Genomic DNA, 23698 nt, shown 5'->3' on the forward strand with positions numbered 1-23698 from the left:
AGTTATATTGAATTATTTGTTGTCTTGTCTTAAGAGTTCAGCTCTGGAAACCGTAAGAGCCTTCCATTTAACCATCGAAAACTACCTGAAGGCTTTAGATAGATTTAGAGAACGCTTCGATAATCCCACTCTGATTTTTTTAGAATGTATCAAATTATTAACAATTGCGTAGTTTGATTGACTAAGCATCAGCTATATTCAGTCCATTACAATCGTTGTGCACGAGCGCCAATATCACGCAAGCAATGCTGATTTACATAGTCACTGGCAAGTGTGATCAGCAAACTCATAACAAATGGAAAGAATCGCTAGACACCAAATCGCTTCCAACATGGCTACAATGCACTTTAGAACGCCACTGTCAGTTTCTGTATTCATCTGACTCCTCATCATACCATAAGTTTGATTTCAGCAAACAGATTCGTATTACTACCCGTGGACAAAACTCATCGTTCGCAATCACTAAGCCTTCTTGTGTTCTTTGTTCTAGCGATAAACACAAACTTATTTGTTGTTCTCAATTTAAGGACATGAATACGAATCAATGCTTCGATGCCGTCAAGAAATACGACCTCTGTATCAATTGTCTCAGCAATGGTCATAGAGTAGGTCAGTGTGGGTCAAAGCATCGCTGTCGCACCTGTAACAGAACGCATTATACGCTCTTCCATCATGACAACGCAACTTTGACTACACTTGCAGCTCCAATACCTGCTCTAATTTCGCAATCGTTTCAAGCTTCGTCGACATTGTATTCAAACAAACCTCATACATACAACCAGCTAGCAGCCACGCATTCGCATGTAGAGACATCGGACCACGTGCAGGTCATTTTAGCAACAGCCCAAACATAGGGTATTCATTTACCAACCTTAAAGCTCGAACCACCACAACAATTAAGTCACGCACATCAGCCTTTCAACTTTCTCTCCAGTTGTATACCAACCTGACGCTAAAATTGAAAAGTAAACTGGACCAACAATCCAAACAGAGCTGTAGATGTTGCTACTGCGCTTGCGTTTGTATCGTTACGCTATCACCGCAGATGTCACTAAAATGTACAGGCAAGTACCTTTGAAAAAAAATTATCGTGAATTTTATTATAACTCTGCCGAGCTTCTCCAGACGCAGATCTTCTCACACACAAGCTCATCACTGTGACATATGGCACTGCCTCAGCTCCATCTATAGCAGTACGAAGCCTTCACTACCTAACAGATAAGCATATGAGTGAATTTCTAATGGGCGCTGCGGCTGTAAAGACCTCGTTTTGTGTTGTTAATCTTCTGTGTGGTGCCGATGACACTGATGCCTCACAAACATTAAATGCAGAAGTTATTGAGATACTTCGACGCGGTCAGTTTCCTCTATCCAAATGGCATTCCAATCACCCAGATTTCATGGAAAGCCAAACATTGAAAGAGCTAGGTATTACCGATGATTCTATAACAAGTGCACTTGGAATCAACGCAGCGACACGCTGTTGTTCACATTCAGACCAAAATAATAGTTTTATTTTCGTCTCAATATCGATAGTTTATTTTGACTATCGACGGTTTTCGATCCACTTGGAGTGCTCTCACACTCATGACAACCAAATGCTCGGGACATACAAATGGGTTTTGCGACGCATCAATTCGGTGCATATGGAACGTCGAAATCGCCAGTACAAAAACAGTTTCTCCCAACACTCGAACTTTACGGTGCCCACCTTCTCGCTCGCCTGTATCCTAAGGTAAAGAAGATATTCACTTCTGTTCCCCTAACTACTTTCTTTTGTATTGACTGGCAATTAGTTCTACATTGGTTAAAACAAAACTATTTTACGCTGCCTTCCAAGGAGGCTGCGCTGCTGTTGATCTCGAATATTCGATATGGTATATGGTTTTCGTCGCATCGCCTGGCTTTTTCAGTTCAGTGATAAATGCAGACAAAAGCCTACAGCAAACGCCATCTCCTTACGAATTAAAGCGCGCATCCTATTGCATTATCTATATTCAGCAACAGAAGTTTTCAACCGACATTCAATTGCTTCGCAAAAACTAAGCTCTGAAAAGTAACTTGAAGTTTCTCATTCCATTTTTGGATAACGTAACCAGTTTTGAACTCGTGAAGATTGGTGGGCGTTTGGATTATCAGACTTACCAAACTCCCGGAAGTTCTCGATTCTATTACCCAGCAATTCTCAATTTGCAATAAAATACGTTTGATACCTAATTTACGAAATTTTCACGCAGGCCCAAAGGCATTGGTAGCCTTTATCAGATTGGAATTTTGGATTGTCAACGAGATGTTGTTCGTCGTATCGTTCGATGACGACATTTACGAAATTTTCACGCAGGGCCAAAGGCATTGGTCGCCTTCGTCAGATTAGAATTTTTGATTGCCAACGCTAGTTTTGTTCGTCGCATCGTTCGTTCCTGCGTGCATTGTGGTCGTTACAAGCCAATCCACCCATTTGAACGTTATGGAATCGACTTTTGTGGACCAAACATACAGATCTTCGAATTCAACGAAAACCAGCTTGCAAGTCATACTTAGCTGTATTCGTGTGCCTCGTAACTAACATCGAGGTGTTCTCCGACTTAAACAACAAACGCATTCCTAAATGCACTGAAGCGAATGAATGGTCGCCGTAAAATATCATGTGATATCTTTTGCGACACTGCCACCAGATCCTAACCACTTTGATGCACTGACAGCTGGGCATTTCCTAGTCGGTGATTCATTACGTGGCTTGCCTGAGCACTCACTAAAGCTGTAGACCGTCTCACATCTTTATCGCTACAACACAATCACTGCCATCAAGCAAACATGTCAAGTGAACAACACCTTCACTTAATCTCATTGAGGGTGCCTTAGTGATCATACATCACGACAACCCGCCACCGCACCGCTGGAGACTAGGTCGAGTCGAATCTTCGAACTACCAATGGAACCCTTTATAGGCCAATACATAAATTAGCCATGCTTCCGATTTCTTGAAAGGTAGTTCTTTCAACGGTGCCGGGATGTTGGGTCACCCTAATGACATTTGCCTGTGCTCCCGACAGTATATTAGTCAATATACATTTCATTTACATTGCTTACATTCAAACGCCCAAATACATATACATGCATTGTAGTACTCATAAATCTCTTTATTAGTCTCATTTGCCCAAACTTTGTAAAGTGAACAATATGTGTATACATATGATCAACACTTAAAATAAATCACTCGCTAATAAATTGCTAACAAGTGCTTATCGGAGTTTAGTTATTCGGTCGGTCGATGGAAATATATAGTACAGCTTTACTTTGGTTTTTTTGCATGCAAGTCTTCGTTGGCTGCATTTACACATCCTCAATTATTACAATTTAAAAAAAAAGTTAGAAAGCTAGCGTTTCTTACTCCAACAGTAACCAAAGACTTCAGTAAAGATTCTGTGGAAGCGCTTATTTTTTTAATTCATATAAACCTATATGTAAACTATAACTTGTTTATTATTTTGCACATACTTTTTATGAAATAAGTCGAATTTTTTTATGTGTTTGAGAAAAAATGTTCCAAAACATTTTTAGACCTGTATGCTATGATCTGCATGCTCTATGTATAGCACGATATCGACATACAAGTATTTTACCGTATTAATAAATATACCATACTACCGTATCTTTCGAGTATTTTATACTCCACCAGTGTTGGTGGGAAAAAGTCTCTGTCTTCGAAAGATCAAGGAGAAGTTTATTGACTTTGCTTACTATTCTGAATTTGCGTCTACTTGCCAAATATAAAAACACCCAAAGCACTTTTATGTCCACGGCCACCATCACTTGACAATTACAGCCTAATTAAGAAAAGGAAAACGTTTAAGTGTTGTAGCGTAAAAAATCTTTACCTTGAAATACAAATATTCTATCACCTAATATAACCTTAGGTCGGCGAAAATTCTCTACTTCAGCCATTGCTAATGAGGTACCTGGCGGTAGGTATAAAATGCTATGCGTACAGGATAAAACCCATCATGGAGGCTAGTAAGGAAGAAAAGCGGGCTGGGATATCAGACCAAACCTCGTTAGGTGGCTGCTTTCACCGGTGGGCACAACGAGTTTACTTGCTGTGTTTCCAGCGGACATACCTATGCTGTGAATGAAGAAGTTCACAGCGGTTGTAGTGCTACTGCCAAACCCGCCTTACAACGTAGAGGTACCACAGTCCATGAACTCTCCGACCTCGAAAGCGTCAACACAACCAAGAGGAAGCTTCTAGCTATAAAGACTAGTATAGAGCTGAACACAATAAGAGGTTGAAGAAGAAAGCCACTTAAAAAGAAACGGTCAAAGTCCACGAAAGTCTTAGCTGCAAGTCCAACCGGACGAAGAAAGAGGGAAAAAAATTGGATTGGGCTACGGGGGAAAAAAGGAGGAAGGCCTTGCATACTACATGTCGCAGACGCAATTCACGTCCACGGATCCGAAACACAAATGGGATCGAGTAGGGGATTTTAGCCGAAAAGCAGGAACATTTAAAGTCCAGGGCTTCAGCACTGCAGATGCACTGCGCCACCTCAATAGGCAAAATCTTGATATGCGGACGAAAGATTAGAGGGTGCTTAAAATTACCAACTTCGGCAAGGAGGATGGCAGCCTCTAAATAAACATGTCAGTCGAGGACATTTTACACACATTTGTACATACGCCAAAAGCACACGGCATGATCAAAGTAATACTGAACTCATTTAAATTTATTTTAATTCTCTCCCATGAGCAAGTGAGTAAAATCAAATTGTTACTTCACACTCGAAAGAGTCATAAATTGCCGGCACTTATATATGTAGAAATACTTTCGAGTTTTTTAAATAGATCTATGTTCTATTTGCCAGTAGATATTGTAACCATAGTTGCCAATTGGGCGAAATTTACTAATTTATGTATGTTGCTACATTTACACACAACATTTTATCGCATATGTTTATTCTAGTAAGAGTAACTAGTTAAAATATACAATATTTAAAATATTTGATATACAGTCCTGTGCAAAAAAAACCGGACAGCCTGGAAACTCCATTTTTTTGTCATAATATCGAATTTATTAAATATGTTTGAATTCATTTTTTCAATATTTTCATACCATGTTTGGCCACCGTTTGCCTTAATTACCGCTTTAATACGTCTCGGCATTGATGTAACCAGGTTTTGTAACAATTCTTCCGAAATACCGTTGTGCCAAGTGTCCATTATAATGTTATCCAGGTCAGTTTTTTTCTTAGGTTTTTTTTTCAGCTACCTGCTTCTTTACAACGGCCCAGAGGCCCAGAGGTTATCAATTGGGTTTAGGTCGGGGCTATTACCCGGCCATTCCAATTGGACAATACCGTTTTTTTCCAGAAATTCTTTTACCTGCAACAAATAAAGAATAAATGATTGGTTTTTGATTTGAAATTAAAAAATAAACACTTGTGAGATTTAAAAAAAAACATAATTTACTTTGTGAGATCGGTGACATGGCGCAGAATCATCCTGAAATATAACGTCCGTTCTTAGAGAATACTGCTCTTCGACGACTGGTAGTAAATGCCTTTTCACCAGATCTGCTTCCCACATGGTGGATACCATCCGATCCAAAGAGGTTAAACTTCGCTTAATCCGAAAAGATCACATTCTTCCAGTGCTCAGCACTGATGTCTTCTTTAAAGTCCGGCATTTATCAATCTCCTACGCATAGAAGATGAATTTATTTCGACGCCAGATGCATCCAAGAGCTTCCCCGCTTAATCGTCCGGCCTTTAGCAGGCGTCGTCTTTTTTCGTCGTCCAGATCCTTTTTTCTGCTCCGTTAATCCCATTTCTGCAACTTTCTTTAAAAAAATTTCCAACAGATGATTTGCTGAATCTTACTTTATCAGCAATTTGACGTACAGACAATTTTTGCTGCGATGATGCGACAATTTTTCCCTTAACGGCATCACTCATTTGCTTCGATCTTGGCATATTTTTTATATAAACACTTGTCACGAATAAACTATTTCACTTATTGGCTTATTAATGATACAAATATATTCAAAACTGTTCTTTTTATACACAGGAAAAACTACTTGCCGCTAAGATGATTCAGACTCAAGATCTTTAAATAGGGGTAATTTAACTGTCCGGTTTTTTTTGCGCAGGACTGTATATGTGTATGCAGAAAATTAACAATTTGTGAATAATTATATAACATTTAATAACAAATTATTACATATGTTTTGTTTGGTTTAGTTTGATCCACCAAATATTAAGTGAGTGGCATCCGTTTTTCTTTAGTTTCTTTTCGAATCAGCCGATTGTTTTGACAGCGTTCAAAGCGCTTTTTTGGTCATACAAGCATTCAATGTATGTCAAGCGAAAGTAAGCAAGTAAAGCCAGCCAGCATTGGGTTAGGGCCTTTAGTAATTTTTTATATGAGAATGAGTACGCATTTGCATCAATTTTTATAGCTCATGACTTAAGTGCACTAATTTTATTAGTACTCATTGCAGATTTCTGTTATACATAATTCTCGAGTGGAACAAACCAGGCGAGAACAGCTATACTGGTAAAGAAAAGTATACTTTCATATATTGATCTAAATTTCTCCGCAGATGACCTGACCGAGCCGTAAAGGATGGCAAGGATGAGACACCATTCCCTGCATCCTGTTACATGCCCCATGATGATGAATCACTGTTGAAGATATGTGTATTTCAAGCAGAATTCTCGGCCCTCAGCAAAAGTGAAACCTTCAGAAATGAAAAGTACACTAAGTGAGATTTCTACAGGAATATAGTAATAGGTAATCTAACTAGACTCGAGGAATGTGACTCAACCTCTGAACTAGGGGAACGGATATGCACACTTACAAACATTCTCAAAAAAGCGTATTATATCGCGAGCAATCCGGTACATGCCAAGCGTGGCTCGAAGCCGCCTTAGTGGAATAAAGAGTGAGTTCGGATCACTTAGGCGTAGTGTTAAGAACTGTCGTATCGTCAAATCGTATAGATAGTATCCTGCTGGAGGGAATATAAAGACCTACTTAACTAGTATAATAAAGAGTACTTAACTAATATATCAATATATGAAAACTTAATTATATACCTATCCTTTGATGAGTGGCCAGGACGGTATTCATACCTAGGATGGGCAAAGAATTTCCCCGTTATTCAAAAGAATATACACCTATTGGTGTCATTCCTTCTGAAGACATTCGAAAGGAAGCCAGGTGCCAACATTAGAGAAAACCTTGTATTGGCTAGCATATCAAAAGCAGCACGGCTATAGGAAGGGTAGATTCACTGGGACTGCACTGAGTTGCAGAATTAATGGGGAATAGAACGAAGTCAAATTGCTCAGATAGGCGCATGCAGGAACACTTCTAGCTTATGAGCTTTTGAAAAAATTTTAAAGGAAAGCACACAAGCTGATAGCCTATGCATCACATGCCAGCTGGATGGACATTAGTAACAACGACACATGTAGAAAGTACAGTAAAGTAGACAATGAGAAAGACACTGGAAGACCTCCTCTGCTTCTATCCAGCCTTATTTAGAACTCGTCTTAGACATCTAGGACCTTTGCAGTTCAAGGGACTAGATGAAGAATCAAGAAATTAAATATAAAGTCTCTCATAAAGCTGGCAAAAAGCCTTGACATCCTGTATGATGAATACTTCAACTCGAATTAAACTGAATATCCATGTGACATTACAAGGACCAGTATGTATATGTATGGCGTAACAGCCGGCCAGTATATTCTAAGCTAACTTTATATGTTATGTGCGAATTTATTAAAACCAAAAATAATCTGCCTAAATCTATTAGTTTTGATAGCTATAAGATTAATTATTTTTAAATTAAAAAAATACAGGGTGTTTTGTTCAGAACTGTCTATTAAGATTTATAAATCAAAAACCTTGAAAACATTTTTGTCTAGAATTCCACTTAAAATTTTTTTTGTTAGTTGACGAAGAAGTTAGCTCACCCTACGAATTGTATACAATGGAGAAGGAATTATGATATAATAGGAAAACGTACTATGAGAAAATGAAGTTTCCGACCGAAATAAAAGCGAAACAGAAAATTACCTCAGTGTTTTCTTAACGTAGTTTCCACAATAGGCCTATTTCACATGTCTGTTCTGATCCTGAAAAAATAAGAACAGGAAGACGTATTTCGTCACTTAAACTGCAAAACCACGTATCATCAAAAAATCCGAAAATAAGTTTTTTATTGATTACGACTTTCTATAGGATATGATATATAGATAGGTGTATAGAAGGTTTAAAGCTTCTGCTACAAGATGAAACCAAGTTTTTCCTTATCCTGGAAAATGATGTTAAGTTATTTTACCTTTTAAGGTGATGATTTTAGGTTATGAAACACACGAATATATTCATTACTTCACACCCTTGATAATATCTCATTTTATGCTACACTTTCAAACTAAACAAAATCGCAACAGGTCTGTGGAATAGGCCACGTTTAAAAACGCGCCAAATGCATTATCTCATAGGTGTTATGGAAACTTTGCATATTATGGTAATAACAACTTTTCGATTTATTATATCTCAGAAACGGTGGCTCTTTTAATATAATGTAAATAAATTTCAAATTTTTCTGTGCCAAATGGAATGAGGAATTTTGACAAAATATGATTAAAATATAATATTATATTAATCTATTTTTTGTAAAGTGATTACATTTTGTCAAATCAATTATTTTTGCATTTTCGTTAAGTGTAATATCTTGAAAATATTCTCTGAAAATTTCTAGTTGATCCGATAATTACTTTTTGAGTTATTCGACAAATAACAAAGCGCGCTCGGACACTTCAAAGCGCTTGGGAGCAGGTAGGTGAAACTTTAAATGCGTTTTTCTCAAAACTATGCTTTTTGAACTGGTGACAACTGTAACTCGAAAACCGCTTAGTAAATTTTAATGAAATTGATACAGATTTTAGAATATATAATAAACTCGGGCCTTATCGATGGATTTTTTTTTCAAAAATTTTGATTTTTTAAGACCAATTAATTTTTCCCAAAAATCTTGAAAAAAATTCGATCTGGTTCAGGATTATCTATTTATAAAACTAATTTTTTTTATCCGATTAATTTTAGATGAATCTCCAAGGACTTATGATTATCACCGCAATGATCTTTTTTTGGAACTGGGTCAACACAGACAGCTATATCTTTGGAAATTAATACATTTTTTTGAAATGTTCGTGACTTCAAGTCAAAACATTGTATAATAATGCCATATTACTACTTTTGTAAAATAACATGTTTTAATAGCAAAAAAAAAAAAAATTACTGAAAATTCTCATTTTTTCGTGCCTCTGACTACCCCTAACCCCTTAAGGATATTGTGTGTCGTCATCCGAGAATTCGATCCGAGGATATTAATCTCATTATTCCATCCTTTTCCTTTCTTCTGCTACCGCTTTTTCACCAGTCCTTGCGCCAAGTTTTTTTCTAATTATTGTAATAAGATTATAATTTTTAACCTACAAGTTACATATAAGCTTATTTACTATTTTTTTATTTCCATTACTTCCTCATGATTGCATACATATCTACATACATACATCAATTTACAATTTCTTCTTTTCAAGCAAATCCACTTTTAATACGACATTCTGTGTACTATATTTCACTTTCACTATTTATTAGCCCCATTTTTTTTTTTTTTTTTCAAAATAAAATCCGAGTGAAAATTAGTGTTCTGAAAAACGAATTCACAAGAAAAGATTCGGTTAAGATTCACTTCACATAAATTGTGTGATACATGTAAGTAAATTTAAGTGCTAAAATTATGCAGAACAAATATTTAAAATAGTATATTTTCATAATAAAAGTAACTTTTTTATTATTCAAGGGGAAATCATAAAAACGCAGATTAGGATGCAATTATTATTATTCGATTGATGGAAGCTCATAGAGACATGGCCCAAGGCTTTGCGAAGAGTGACAAAAAAAAAGTCGATGCGCTTTGTAAGGAACCGGTAACAGAGTTTAATGTAAAGGGTGTTTAAAATAGTTTCGGGCAAGTGACCGCCGGCTCAAGTAAGGAAGTTTTGGAAGCCCGCAAACCAAGGTCCTTGCGGATGGACTAATTCGGGTCTCCTTAGATACTCTGCTCCACAGTAGCAACAGCATTTTCGGTACGCACTGTACGGCGTATCTGAGGATGTATATTCGCCACTAGAGTAAACGTAGTGTGAAACCGATCTGACTGAATTACCGACTCTTCTGGACGATTATATCGACTGAATATTCGACGTCGCGCGAATCGAACTATTATTTTGGTTGAATTTGAACGATTTTAAAACTTTGTTCCTGAGCAGGTCTGTTCATTATAAAATGACAAGCCAAACTGAGTACAAATCAAGCAAAAAAATAATTTCCGAAAAAAGTATTGTCTCATTGAAAACCAAAGAAAAAAATATATTTCTAGCTGGAAAAAGTTAAAAACCAGTAATTTTGCTATTCTAAAGAAGTTTTATTAAGCTTATTTTCATCAGGTTTGGACGGATTGAAAGGCTTTCATTAGGAAAAAAATTGTTCATAACATTTCTGAAGCTAGACAAATGGGCCAGTAGTTTCTTTTGCATTCAGCTCATCTTCTGTAACAATCGTTGCAAATATACTTAACGCGGTAATTTTTATTATTATTTTGATGTATTTTAATACAAAATAATTTGAAAGCTTTTATTCAGTTGTATGATAGAATAACAACGTGAATGAAAAGAAACAAATTTCTCGTTTTTCAGAACACCAAAACCAAATTAACTCGTTTTTGTATTCATTTTAATTTCCACTTTAACGCGAATTTCAGAACCTGCCTGAATATCTCAGCAATATTCTCTGAAAATTTAAAGTAAACCCGACAAATGCTTTTCGAGTTATTCGATAATTAACAAAGGGTTCTCGGGTGCTCTGGAACGATAGAAAGCAGATAGATAGCAGCAGCTGCTATCGAAGAGTGTGAAACTTTAATACGATTTCTCAAAACAATTTTTTTGAACTAGGGAAACCTGCTCAGTAGCTTTCAATGAAATGTCTACAGCTATTTGAAAACATGATGAACTAGTGCCTGATCGAAGGTTTTTTGTTAATTCCGGTTTTTATAAACAATTAACTCTTGGGTTTTTACTGAAAAAATTTTACAGAGGCCGCCATATTGTTAATTAAAAAAGCTTAAATCAGGCACTAGATCATATGTTAGTTAAACTAATTTTTTTTGTCTTTAAGGATTAGTGATGATCACCACAAGGAGCTTTGGTTGGAACCATAAACAGTTTACTTCATTTATTGCAATTCAAATATGAATATTCCAGTTTTTAAACACAGTTTCGGCATAAGTTAATCCATCAGTTTTTTATGTTTTTGAAACATGCGCACATGTATAAACATATTTAGTCCATATACCATATCTTTGGCCATGAGATCATATGTAACTACGATATTACTAACTGTCTTCGATTCGCCATTTTTCTGTTAGCTCCTGCTCTCTTGTAAAAAAATTCTTATCGAATTCGTGCAATTGAGTATTCCTCACACCTCATTAAAGTGGTATAACTGCTAATTTCAATGCTACCAAGTTTTGTTTTGCATATTTTAGATCTGTTTTACTATAGTGAACGGTTCAAATGACAAATGAAAATACAAATTTCTTTCTTTTTCTTTTGTTTTTGAAACTTAAGACTTATTCAATAATAAAATCAAATCTAGTAATGTATAAAAAACAAAACTAAAAATAAAAATATTTCTCCACTAAGAAAGAATCATAACACTATTGCGCACGTGTCATAAGACATTTTAGCGCAGGGTTGTACCACAAGTGATGCTCGTTTATTTGAGCATCTGGTATAGTTTTTTCGATTCGCTACTCTCCACGCCTGGCTAATCAAAGACAGCTTTTATATTGTAAATCGTGGCTTTATAATTTCAACAACGATATTTGAACCTATTCTAAGATTAGTTATAATGATTCGTTTTTTATTGACAGACATAACATACATATCTAATCGATATTTGCAAAAATCGATCAAATATGTAAAGAATTGTATAGTACTATAATCGTTCTTCAATACTTGCCCCATATTCCAAGGAATTTCTTCACCGCGGTTACGCATTTCCGTAAGTCCTCGAAGTACGTGGAAGACCATTGTTATTTCAACCCAGCGCTTCTGTATTTTCTCTTGCTCTTCGTCAAATATTATACCCACTTGGTATGGGAAAGCGAAGTAAATATCGGTTTCATTTATTTCTAATTGTTTCCTTTGAGCCACAGATAGTTTCTGTATAGTGGGTTTTAACTCATTGATGGCCTCTTTTGACACGAAGCCGTTTAATGCATCAAATTCTCCATTTAACAGTTTTCTAGAAATAATCTATAAAAATTAAATATCTTAAATTTATGTAAGCTGCTTAATTGGCTTATTGTTATATTATAAAAAAACTTTTACATTCCCTATTAATAGAAAATTGTAACAAATAAATACGAAAGTAGACTTTTGTAGTAGGTTATAAATTAATATAAATGGCATTTCAAAAATTTCAAAAACTAATAGATCGGCATAAGAACATATTATACTTTTCGTCTGCTTTAATCATGCTCCATCTATATATAAACCAATTACCAAGCTATGGGACTTCCAAAGGGCACAAGTAACTATTATTATTTATATTTGGTTGACTTCGAAAACGTCAATCAATGCCTAAATTCGAAGTCTTTCATCTTCCACGACTTGAAATATAAGAAACTTGTTGCTCAATTAACAATAGATAAAATCTTTTACTCAGAATTGTTGTGGAATCCATAAAATTTACTTAATTGTCGGAATTGCGATCCAACTCTAATTTTCAATGGTGTCACAGAATCTGATTGGATTTTCGTCTTTTTATTTAATAGCCAATAGTAACAAACTAAAAATTTCGTAATCTAATACAATTTAAACATTAAATTGCTTCAAATAAGCAGTAATGGCAACTTTTCATTATTGTGGAAGAAAGTAGCGAAAAAATTAAAGAATTATAAAATCTACTTCATTCAGAGTTTTCAAAAAATCGATTTTTGTTTTTGCATTCTCAAAGTATAATATTTTAGAAATATTCTATGAAAATTTTAAGAAATTTTCACAAATATTTTTCGAGTTATTCGATAATTAGCAAAAGGTTCTCGGAAGTTCTGAAACGTACGTACTACCTCACAATGCGCTTTTCTCAAAAATATGCTTTTTGAACTGGTAACAACCGATCGGTAAATTTTTGAAAACATGAAAAACTAGTGCTTAAAAGGTTTTGTTTTTAATTTTGATCTTTTATAAAATATTAATTGTTGGGGTTTTCTCGAAATATTAGAAAAAATTTTACTGAGACCACCTTTCTGTTATAATAAATTCGGCCAGACACTAGATTATATTATATATTAATAAAACTTATTTTTTTTTGTTCAATTGATTTTATATGAATCTCCAAGGATTAGTAATCATAAAACTAATCGAGATAGATATAAGGTTATGCATATATAAATGATCAGGATGACGAGACGAGTTGAAATCCGGGTGACTATCTGTTCATCTGTTCGTGCAAGCTGTACCTTGGATAAAAATTAAGATATTTTGATTAAACTTGGTACAAATATTCCTTGGAAAAAAAGGAAGGATGAGTTCATAGATGGGCGTAATATAACCAGTGCCACGCCCACAAAACGCCATTATTCGCCATAACTAAACTGTAAATTAAGATACAGAACTCAAATTTAGCACAATGAATCACATCAAGTAGATGTTCATGCGGTTTGAAAATCTTTAAAAAGTGGACGTAGCCCCGCCCCCAAATAAATTTAATGTATATATCTTCTAAACAAATGAAGCTATATCACCCAAATTTGCACAGGACAAATCTCTTCAACACTTCTTACGATAGGGTGAAAATAGGTAAAATATAGTGATAACGACGCCCTCCAGTAACGGTTGGGCGAATCAGTAACTAAATACGCCAGAGACATTAAATTTTATATCCAGGACGGCAGGACTTTATAGGAATCGGTATCAAAAATATACAATAGGCGTGACACCGCCCACTTTTAAGTGAAATCACATATCTCGGGCGCTGCTCAACCAATTTCAACCAAATTCGGTACATAACACTATTCTAATATTCTTATATTACAGTGCGATAATAGAGGCAATCGGACTACAACCACGCTTACTTCCCATAAAACACAATTTAAATTCCATCTGATTGTTTCACATTCCAGTATACATATAAAGCACCAACTAATATAACGGGACAAAATTTTGCATGAATGGTATCTTTGAGTGTGCCACCTTATAACCAAAAATTGTCCAAATCGAACCATAACTGTTTCAGCACTTAGGTACCGAATATGTGGACCTCTATCCCTATGGTTGACTCTTTACCTAAAATATCGGCCAATGTGTGAGATATACATATGATTGAAATTCGGAAAGAATCCGTTTCTGATAATGGTATGTCTGAATGTCAAAAATTGGTTGAATCTGGTAAATACTTCCCTTAGCCCCCATATACCTAATATAAAGATTTTCAAACCTCCTGTTGACTTTATACCACATATATCCGCCAATAAGTGAGTTATCTTAATGAAAAGAGATCGTATTTGACTAATTTTAGGATATCATTGTGTCTAAAATGGATAAAATCGGGTGAATACCTGACCTAGACCCCATATAACTAATATATGAATTTTCGAAAAGTCAGCTGGCTTTACTCCATATAGATTGGCAATGGTATGCGAGGTACGTTTATGAAACCCAGGAAGCACCCCCCAACTCCCATGTACTACCATACATGTAATAATTATCGTTTTTCTAATAAGTTTTATACCGAATATGTCGTTCAGTGTGTGTCATATATTTAAAAAATTGCTTGAAAATACGTTCTCAAGTATACCTGAGCAATTTCCAAAATAATGCAATCAGACGTCCATTTCTTTGCCGCCAATATAGCCAATATAATGATTTCCGTCTTTCCACCTTCCATCACTTTAAATCGTTCAGGTCGGCCAAAATGAGAGATTTTAATAAAATTAAATGGACAAGTTTTCTAAAAAATTATTTGGTTTAGCGCTGAATTAGATATAATGAATTCCGATCATCTGGTTGACGTTTTCCACCTCAACACAATATATGTATTTAGCCTCCTCGGTCGAGTTGATATCACATACATACATACATCTTAGTTAAAATGTTTTTAATAATTAGCTGACGCGAACTAAAATATAACAATAAAATATGGTCTAAGTTAATGGCCTTAAATATAAGTCATGGCCGTTTTTTCCGGTCAAGGACTGTCAACTCGGCAAAATTCTACCGCTACAACAACAACGACAACAATATCAGTCATGATTGACATTTTTTCACCATTTTTTTAAATAATGAATGTTAAATTCTTTCGCAACATTTTTTAATATAAAATCTTGCCAGCACCTGAAGGATTTTTCCTGGCTTTGATTCTTGGAAGTTGCAAGAGTATAAAATATTCAGTTACACCCGATCTTAGCCCTTGATTACGTGTTTACTTTATATTAAATCATTGCCCTTTTTCTAGGGATGAGTTTTGAAGAGTAATCCGTCAGGTCGCGTATTGCCGAACGGCTTGCAGGCAGCATGAGTTATACGAAAATCCAGGCGCGACGGACCCACAATGAGCAGCTTCCTGGTCAGCGTCTCTTCCCCATGTTAGGTGCGGCTGATTAAAACTAACTAACCGGTACACGACACGGCATACTGGGAGTCCCTTGAAACCTTCGCCAACGACTTCTCCGAAATGAAAAGGGTGATGTGAGCTTGCCTCTGCCGAGGTATCAGCTGCGGCGTGTATCAGGAAACAGCACCCTCGGTCCTTGAACAGGAAGTGTGCATTGTACATAGGAGTAATAGCCAACGTTGCCAAGGGTGAGCGTCGGTCCGTCTGTATTTTCCGGGACCGGCAAAGCGAAGGACTGGCCTCAGGCAACTGGGGTTGGGGCATCGTCCGTATACCCGTTCTGGTATATTTCGGCCCACCCCCCTAAACCCCGAAGATAACACTCCCAAAGCCAAAGTAGTGCAACAGCGTGTTGACTACATGTCGGAGCTAGGAAATGCTATAAAGGAACTGACTGAAGCAATGCGTCCTCCGCAGCGCTCCATCAACAACAATATGAGGGACATCCTCAACTCTATAGCAAGGCTCTATGCAAAAGCCCTGGAGGAGCACACAGGAATGAAAGAAACAAGACGGAATGCCCTCCTGAAAACTACAATTACGGAGACAACTAAGAAACTAGGAGAAAGCGTATCACGCATTAGGAAGACAGCCAAAGGTGAAATACTGTTCGAACTAGAAGAAACGCAAATGGGGAGTATGAGCGAATTTAAGAGTGAGATAAGTCTTCTAGGAGACCAGGCACAAATCAAGGCGCTTACACGCAAAGTCGTGGTAGAAATTCGTGATCTAGACGAAATCACCACCAAAGAGGATATTTCCGAAGCTATACGAAACCAGGTGAAGAAACTAGAAGCAAGAACACTGCTAGATGTGCAAAAAATCAGGATAGGATGATCGTTGACACAAGCAGTGTTGCCACTTGAGAAAATCTTTGGGTACCTATTAAATCTGTTGCAAATTTTCTTATCAGCAAAACATTACGTTTTCAGATCACATTTGGAAGATATACATACAATAAACAAATACATACAAATAAACCTTAGAGGTCTATTAAATTTAGCAACATGCACACCCTTCTTTTCCCGTGACAAGTGCGCCCATATCCTCAGAGAAGGGTATATGAAGAACAAGGACACGCCGAAATTCTCTCCTCCTTCAACTACTTTCCTGAAACCTTGGATCACTGCGTCGCAGAGGCTACTCGTGGAAGCTTTTCGCTGCTCACATACCAGCTAGGGATATGCGGATGGGAAGAAGTCGCTGGAAGAGAGGCGAAGTGGGCGTTTTCACGGATGGGTTGAAGCTAGGAGGGAAGGTTGGCGGGCTGTAAGGAGCTCTCCGTCAATCTTAGATGTAGGCTACCTGACCACTGTAGTGTTTTTCAGGTGAGAATTTACTTCGACAACAGAGCGACAATACTAGAACTAAGCTCACTAACTGTGCGCTCACGGCTTGTCAAGGAGTGTTTGTCCTTACTAGAAATAGCATCAAGCTACTTCCTCATGAGACTCGTCATAGCGGAATCACTGGCAACCGCTAAGCCGATGAGCTAGTCAGAGGGCACCCTTGCCACATACACATCGGAATAGGAGCGAGTAGAATCTCCAATGGCGTCTTGCGTTCTAGCACTTAACCAATAACCTCGCACCACAGGAAATCTACTGAACTACTTGCCCTCCTGCCACAATCGTAGGGGTTCTTACAGGACGCTGTCCGATAGGCATACATGCGGTAAGCCTAAAATCCTGATCGGCCGGTACTTGTCTAACTTGTACAGAGGTGGGTGAGGTGTAAACATCCAGGCACTTTCTCCTTTATTGTCCAGCTTTTGCAAGACAGGTTGAAACATCTCGGCAGTCTTACCTTCGGCGAACCACAAGACATTGCCAAAACTGACATTAGCCGTCTCAACAATCTTGTGATAGACTCAAAGCACTTTATCGGTTTGTGAGGGGCTTATGATCTATTATATTGGAGCTTTATATACCACAACAGACCGACGTTCTAAGCGGTCAAAGTGAGATGCCTGTTAGTCAAGTTGTCACATGTCGCAAAAGTTTAAGTTTTTATTTACCTGACGTCGATATGACTTTGTTAGCTTAGGTTTTAGCTACTTTATTGTTACACATAAAATCAAGTTGAAAAGTATAATGTTAACAATTATTTAAAGTAAAACTAACGTATTTATTCGCCCATGACCTCCCTTTCTTTTAATTTGATGCATGGAGTTGACGGAATGCGCGAATGTATCAAATTCTTGACACTTTTTATCTGTATTTTACCGTTTCAACATATAGAACTAATGGAATTATAGTTAGATCTCCTATTGTTCAAATATCTTTGAACAAGCTTATCTTTAATAATGCTGAGGTAGTACAAAACTTACATATAGACATTAACAAACATAAAACTATATGCTGTAATACATATGCATACATAAATAAATGTATGCATTGATAAAAATAGAGTTCTGAAAATACATTTATGCACTATAATTCTGTGCACTTGAACACTAAATATGTCACATCACATAAAATAGATAACCTACGAACACACACACGCACATAGATTGAGTTGTACAATTAAAAACAACCTCATGTCGTGTAACGATAGTTACAAATATACACATATATATACATATAATTAGATAGTAAGATTTGTAAATAGTATATAAGAGATGAATTTAATAAAATAAAGTTAGAATGAAATATTTCTTAGCTCAATGAAGATCTTTATATTTCTCCCACCAGCGGTAAGAGTCTAAAGAATCTTCATTGAGTTTATTCACCTATTTTATATACATTAAGCTAATAGTTCTCATTCATAACTTTGAGCGAACAAATCTAAAAACTAACTTTCATTCTAAAAATGTACATCTGATTAAAAAAAATTGCCTACCAACCAAACTACCAACAGCAAATGAAACTACCAATTTTGGTCTGATCGAACCAAAACGGCAACGCTGGACACCAGAGATAAAGAGACAGCTCTCCTGTGAAATAAAAAAGCAATCCTCAACATTGGGCGAAGGATGCAGTATAAAAGCTAGCAAATCCGCTGAATCTCCTGTGAATGTGCCAAATCGACACCGCCTCCTCATCATACACAGGCTTGATGAGTAATACAAAAATCCAGGATCCACGAGCCCGCAATGAGTGGCTTCCTGGTCAGCGTCCTTGAAATCTTAACAACGACTTCCCCGTTTGTCGAAATAGATAGGCTGATATGAGCTTGCTCTGCCGAGATGTCAGTCGTGCTGTTTATCAGTTACCCGCCCCTTCAGATTAGTAGCGTCGTGTTTTCCGGGACAGGAAAAGCGAAGGACAGGCTTCAGGGAACTAGGTTAGGAGCATAGCCTCTGAGAGGAAACCCGTTTCTGTCTATTTCATCCGCACGATGCACTGAAAAAAAAGGAATGGAGTTTTCAAAGAGTAACAACACCAACACAGGCAATAGTTACAATTGCAACAACATTTACTCGTCATAAATTGGTAGTCGCACTGAAAGCCTACAAAGATACTCAGCTCCGATTGTCTCCACCAGCGTTGCAAGATGGCAGACCGCAGACCGAAAACGATACAACCGCACAAAAACTGTTTGACGGAGTTGGGGGGGAGGGCTAAATAAAAAAAAGCTGACGGAATTGATGCGCCCACCACAGAGAACCATTAACAACAACGTAGCCTCGCGGGAAATAAATCTAAGTTATATTAACAAGCGCAAGAAAAATATCAAGGAAACTAGATAAAAAATAAAACAAGAAATGAAGAATCTAACCAATGAGGGGAAAAAATAAGCGGGTTAAGAAAGTAGCTGGACAGAAATAGGAGAACTATAGGACAAGAAAAATATAAAACAAGTAAGGAATGGATAAGCTTGGGTGTAACCAAACATTTCATACTAGTGCAACTTACAAGGATCAAAGCTGGGTAAATACCTTTAGGTGTTTGCATACTTTATATTAAGAAATTTCATTATCATATGAACTTATTTTGAAGGTCATACACACACTTAGTGTTATTACTATATTTGCCTTCTCGTCAGCGAAAATTATACTAAAACCATTTCTGGAAGGTTGATTGCATTAATTTTTGAATATTAGTTATATTGGGGCTAAGGCAAGGTTCCGCCGTTTTTCTCCATTTCTGTTATTAGAAAAACACGCTTTTTCAATTTCATTAAAATAACTAGCACATAGGCCGATATATGTGGGCATTGACCGAGCTATTTTTGACGAACAAAAAAAATTAAAAAAACCTTCTTCCCGAACAGCCAGCCATAGGCGCCACATTTCCCCTATCTGGGGACTTATATGTCTTGGGACTTATGGTCCGATTCTGACAATTTTAGACTTTTACCACTTTTAAACAATTTTCAAACCACAGATGCCTCTCATTAGTGCTGTTCGTCGTACAATATTACGGTTTTGTATCTTAATTTGCGGCTTGGTTATGGCAATTTAAAGGCATTTGATTTTTGGCGTTTTGTGGGCGTGGCAGTGGTCCGATTACACCCGTTTACGAACTCGTTCTCACTTTTTTGCCAAAGAATATGTTTACCAAATTTCATTAACATATCTCCATTATTACTTAAGTTATAGCAAGGATGGACGAACAGACAGATTGTCACTCGAAATTTAACTCGTCGTTAAGTTCGTTCGGTTTTTTATTGATTTTTCAAAAGATGATAACTTTTTGTACATTTGTCCGATTTAAGTCAAATATGCGCCGTTTTGTTCGTAAACTTGTTGCCAACGAGATGCCAACTTCATTATACCTCTCTCGTACAAGGATGTGTCCCTATTGGCAAATTGGCAAAAAAACTCATAGAGCCAATTTCATCTCTTGAGGCCAACTTCTCACCATTAAGCGCGTACCCCATGGACAGGAAAAGATGGTAATCACTTGGTGCCAGGTCCGGACTATAAGGTGGGTGCATTAGGACCTCTCATCCGCGCTCCCGGAGCTTCTGGCGCGTCACCAAAGACGTGTGTGGCCTGGCGTTGTCCTGATGGAACACAATTCGGCCTCTGTTGATCAAAGATGGCCTCATCTTCATGAGTGCTGCCTTCAAGCGGTCCAGTTGTTGGCAGTAGAGGGAATTGAGCGTTTGGCCATAGGGGAGCAGCTCGTAGTAGATGATTCCTTGCCAATCCCACCAAACACACAGTAAAACCTTCCTGGCCGTCAATCCGGTCTTGGCCACCGTCTGGGCCGCTTCCCCGAGCTTTGACCACGAGTTTGCGCTCGATGTTGTCGTAAGTGACCCATTTTGAATCGCCAGTCACAATCCGCTTCAGAAACGGGGCGATTTTGTTGCGATTCAGCAGCGATTCGCAGATGGAAATTCGGTCCATCATGTTTTTTTGCGTTAGTTCGTGTGGCACCCAAACATCGAGCTTCTTTTTGAATCCAAGGTTATGCAAATTGTTCCAAACGGTTTTCTGGCTTATCTTTAGGTCCTCAGCAATTAAATAAGTGCTCACGTGACGGTCTGTTTCCACTATTTCCATGATTTTATCGCAATTTTCGACGGCAGGCCTCCCAACGCGTGGTGCATCTTTGACATCGAAATTACCGGAACGGAACCTAGCAAACCACTTTAGCAGTTCGTTTACAGTATCGGGCCCATAAACTAAATTAATTTTTTCAGCCGCTTTGGCTGCTTTTTCGCCTTGATCAAAGAAAAATTGGCCCGTGTTGCAGGAGTCTGCTCTCGCAACCCTTTACAGTGGCCAAACAACACTACAATGCAACAATCACCACTTATACGCCACTCCCTCACCCCCAGGATCACCCCTAGACACAATGAATGACGAAGCCGCCACCAGAATTATGGGCACCTATAATAGCTGGCCCGATATTACCATTGCTAGCAGTGGTCATGCTTACCCTCGCATGAGACCAGAAAAAACATATTGAGTACGCTCGCGACTACCTAAGTTAAACCAAAGAGACCTCGCGAGTAAAAACAGGTAAAACCACTTACCCCAACAAAGAAAAATCAAACAACATATGAAAAGGAAACGAAAATCTAACCAATAAGAAGAAAACCGTCGGAGAGGCAAAGGTAACAAGGGAATAGTATTGCGTGAACCAGGAATATATCTTCATTCACATACTAAGTGTAGGCCCTGCAGAAGTTGGGAGAAAACGTAATCCGGATTGGGCAGACGGTTAAAGACGAAATCTTACTTGAGTTAAAAGGTTAGATTAGGTTGTTAGGTCGATGTTAAGAAGGATCTCACTTGGACAGCATAGAACGCCAGTCCGTTATGGTACCTAAAAACTCCTATAAAGCTTGATCAAAAGACCCTTACAGATCGACAAAGTGCTTTGAGCCTATAACAAATTTTGTTGAGCCGGCTAATATCCGTTGCGGCTAAGTCTTCTGGTCCGCCGAAGTCGTCTCATTCGTGTAAAAGCCGGACAGTAAAGTAGAAAGTGCATGCAAGGTACCTCACTCTCCGCCATACAATTTTGACAACTAGCATCGGATACGATTTTAAGAGGTACCACATGAATGTCCATTGGACAGTGTCCAGTGCGAACTCACACGATAGCGGCAAGATAAACTTTGCTCAAGGCGAATAGTTCACTAGATCTTTTGCGTTCCAGAAGGATCTCGCGGTCGCACAAGAGTTGGTCGTCGACCAGCCCATGCTAAGTACACGCGAGGTCCATTGGTCCAGAGGTAGAACTCAAGACGCCAGTGTAGTTCCAACTCGGTCCCAAAGAAGTACCCTCTATATCAGCAAGCTAGCGATATAGCAAAAGTAATATATTTAACTTAATATACTTAAATAACTTGTTCAGGGTATTAAAACGGTAGACAGCCTGGTCCGAGAAGTAACAAATACCACAGCGAACATTGTGACACATAAACGAGCAGACGCAGAGATACTCTTATAAATGTGTTCTCTGTGGTGGACAGCGTGCTATTTAATACAGGCAACATACGAGCAGACGCGGAGATGCTCTTCTAAAGGCATTCTCTGTGCTGGACACCGTGCTACTAAATACAGGCAACAGGAATACATTCGAAAAAAATGCTCAATGATCGAAATTACATTTGTTAGCAACTCCTTAAACACCTGGCAGGTGAGCAACATATAACAGTTTTTTTTATTCATGATCTTAAATTTTTTTATCACATCTCGTCATCGGTGTAATTTTTCAAGCGTATCTAAATCCCCAAACAGAAAGGTACTCTATTAAAAAAAATTATATAACACAAATTACGACCGCATATAAATATTGGTTGCGTTATACCTATGTACACTCCGCTGTTCTTACAAAAAACAATTTTCAAGCTTATTACGGGTTTCACTTTTACTATTAACTAAGATTATTTTTCTTTCTTCTCTTATTATTATTTATGTATATGTATTTATATTTTTTTAAGTTAATTGGCGCCAATAATTCTAAGACTGTGAAATACGTGATCACTACAGTTGATTACTCAAAAAAGGACGCCCATAGTCCGAAAGTGCTCAACTGGGCGCAATGAGTCCTAGTCTGATCAATCAGATCTTCAAAAAAAAATCGCTTTATGAAAACACTTTTAAACTATATTCGTTATGGAGGAAAGTTAAGGTAATATATATATCAAAGGCTAGTAAAAGCTCTCATACTAATCCAAAGGTTTTTATACCAATTAGTATTTCCCCGATCCTTCTAAAAACGCTGGAAAAATTAATAGAAATACCCATAAGAAATAATTTTACCTTAAAAAAGTGGCAGTTTCGGAACCCACGTATTCTAAAGGAAAACCTCAGAAACAGTACTAAGCTCGGTGGTAGGAGACTAAAAAATTGGTTTGATTGAAGGTAAAATAACACGCCCGCGTAGCCTTGAACTTAGACACTAGGGTAAAGAAAGCAGTAATAGAACTTAATACCTGAAAAAGGATGATGGGCTTAACTCATTGTCTCTACACGGCAGTTGTAAGGCCGGTGTTATATTGATCTAGTGGCCAATAATGGAAAATAAATACGTGGTAAGGC

At 37.4% G+C, this 23698-nt stretch overlaps 1 protein-coding gene across 4 annotated transcripts in view; it reads right to left on the reverse strand.

The window, feature by feature from the left end:
- The window catches only part of LOC106622802 (m-AAA protease-interacting protein 1, mitochondrial), a 47424-nt gene that overhangs the window by 15858 nt on the left and 7868 nt on the right, over nucleotides 1-23698 (reverse strand). The window contains exons 3-5 of one of the 4 annotated variants that reach the window (XM_070108910.1): nucleotides 12094-12389; nucleotides 8080-8138; nucleotides 7867-7977 (exon numbers count right to left, since the gene is read on the reverse strand). In XM_070108910.1, coding sequence (XP_069965011.1) covers nucleotides 8120-8138; nucleotides 12094-12389 — 315 coding nt within the window. In that variant the 3' untranslated portion in view covers nucleotides 7867-7977; nucleotides 8080-8119. Of the gene's footprint in view, nucleotides 1-7866; nucleotides 7978-8079; nucleotides 8139-9667; nucleotides 9719-12093; nucleotides 12390-23698 lie in introns of those variants that run through there. The other 3 variants (XM_014242107.3, XM_036366641.2, XM_014242106.3) reach the window with 3 other exon arrangements.

Source organism: Bactrocera oleae, chromosome 4 (assembly GCF_042242935.1).
Source record: "Bactrocera oleae isolate idBacOlea1 chromosome 4, idBacOlea1, whole genome shotgun sequence".
Lineage (NCBI taxonomy): Eukaryota > Metazoa > Arthropoda > Insecta > Diptera > Tephritidae > Bactrocera > Bactrocera oleae.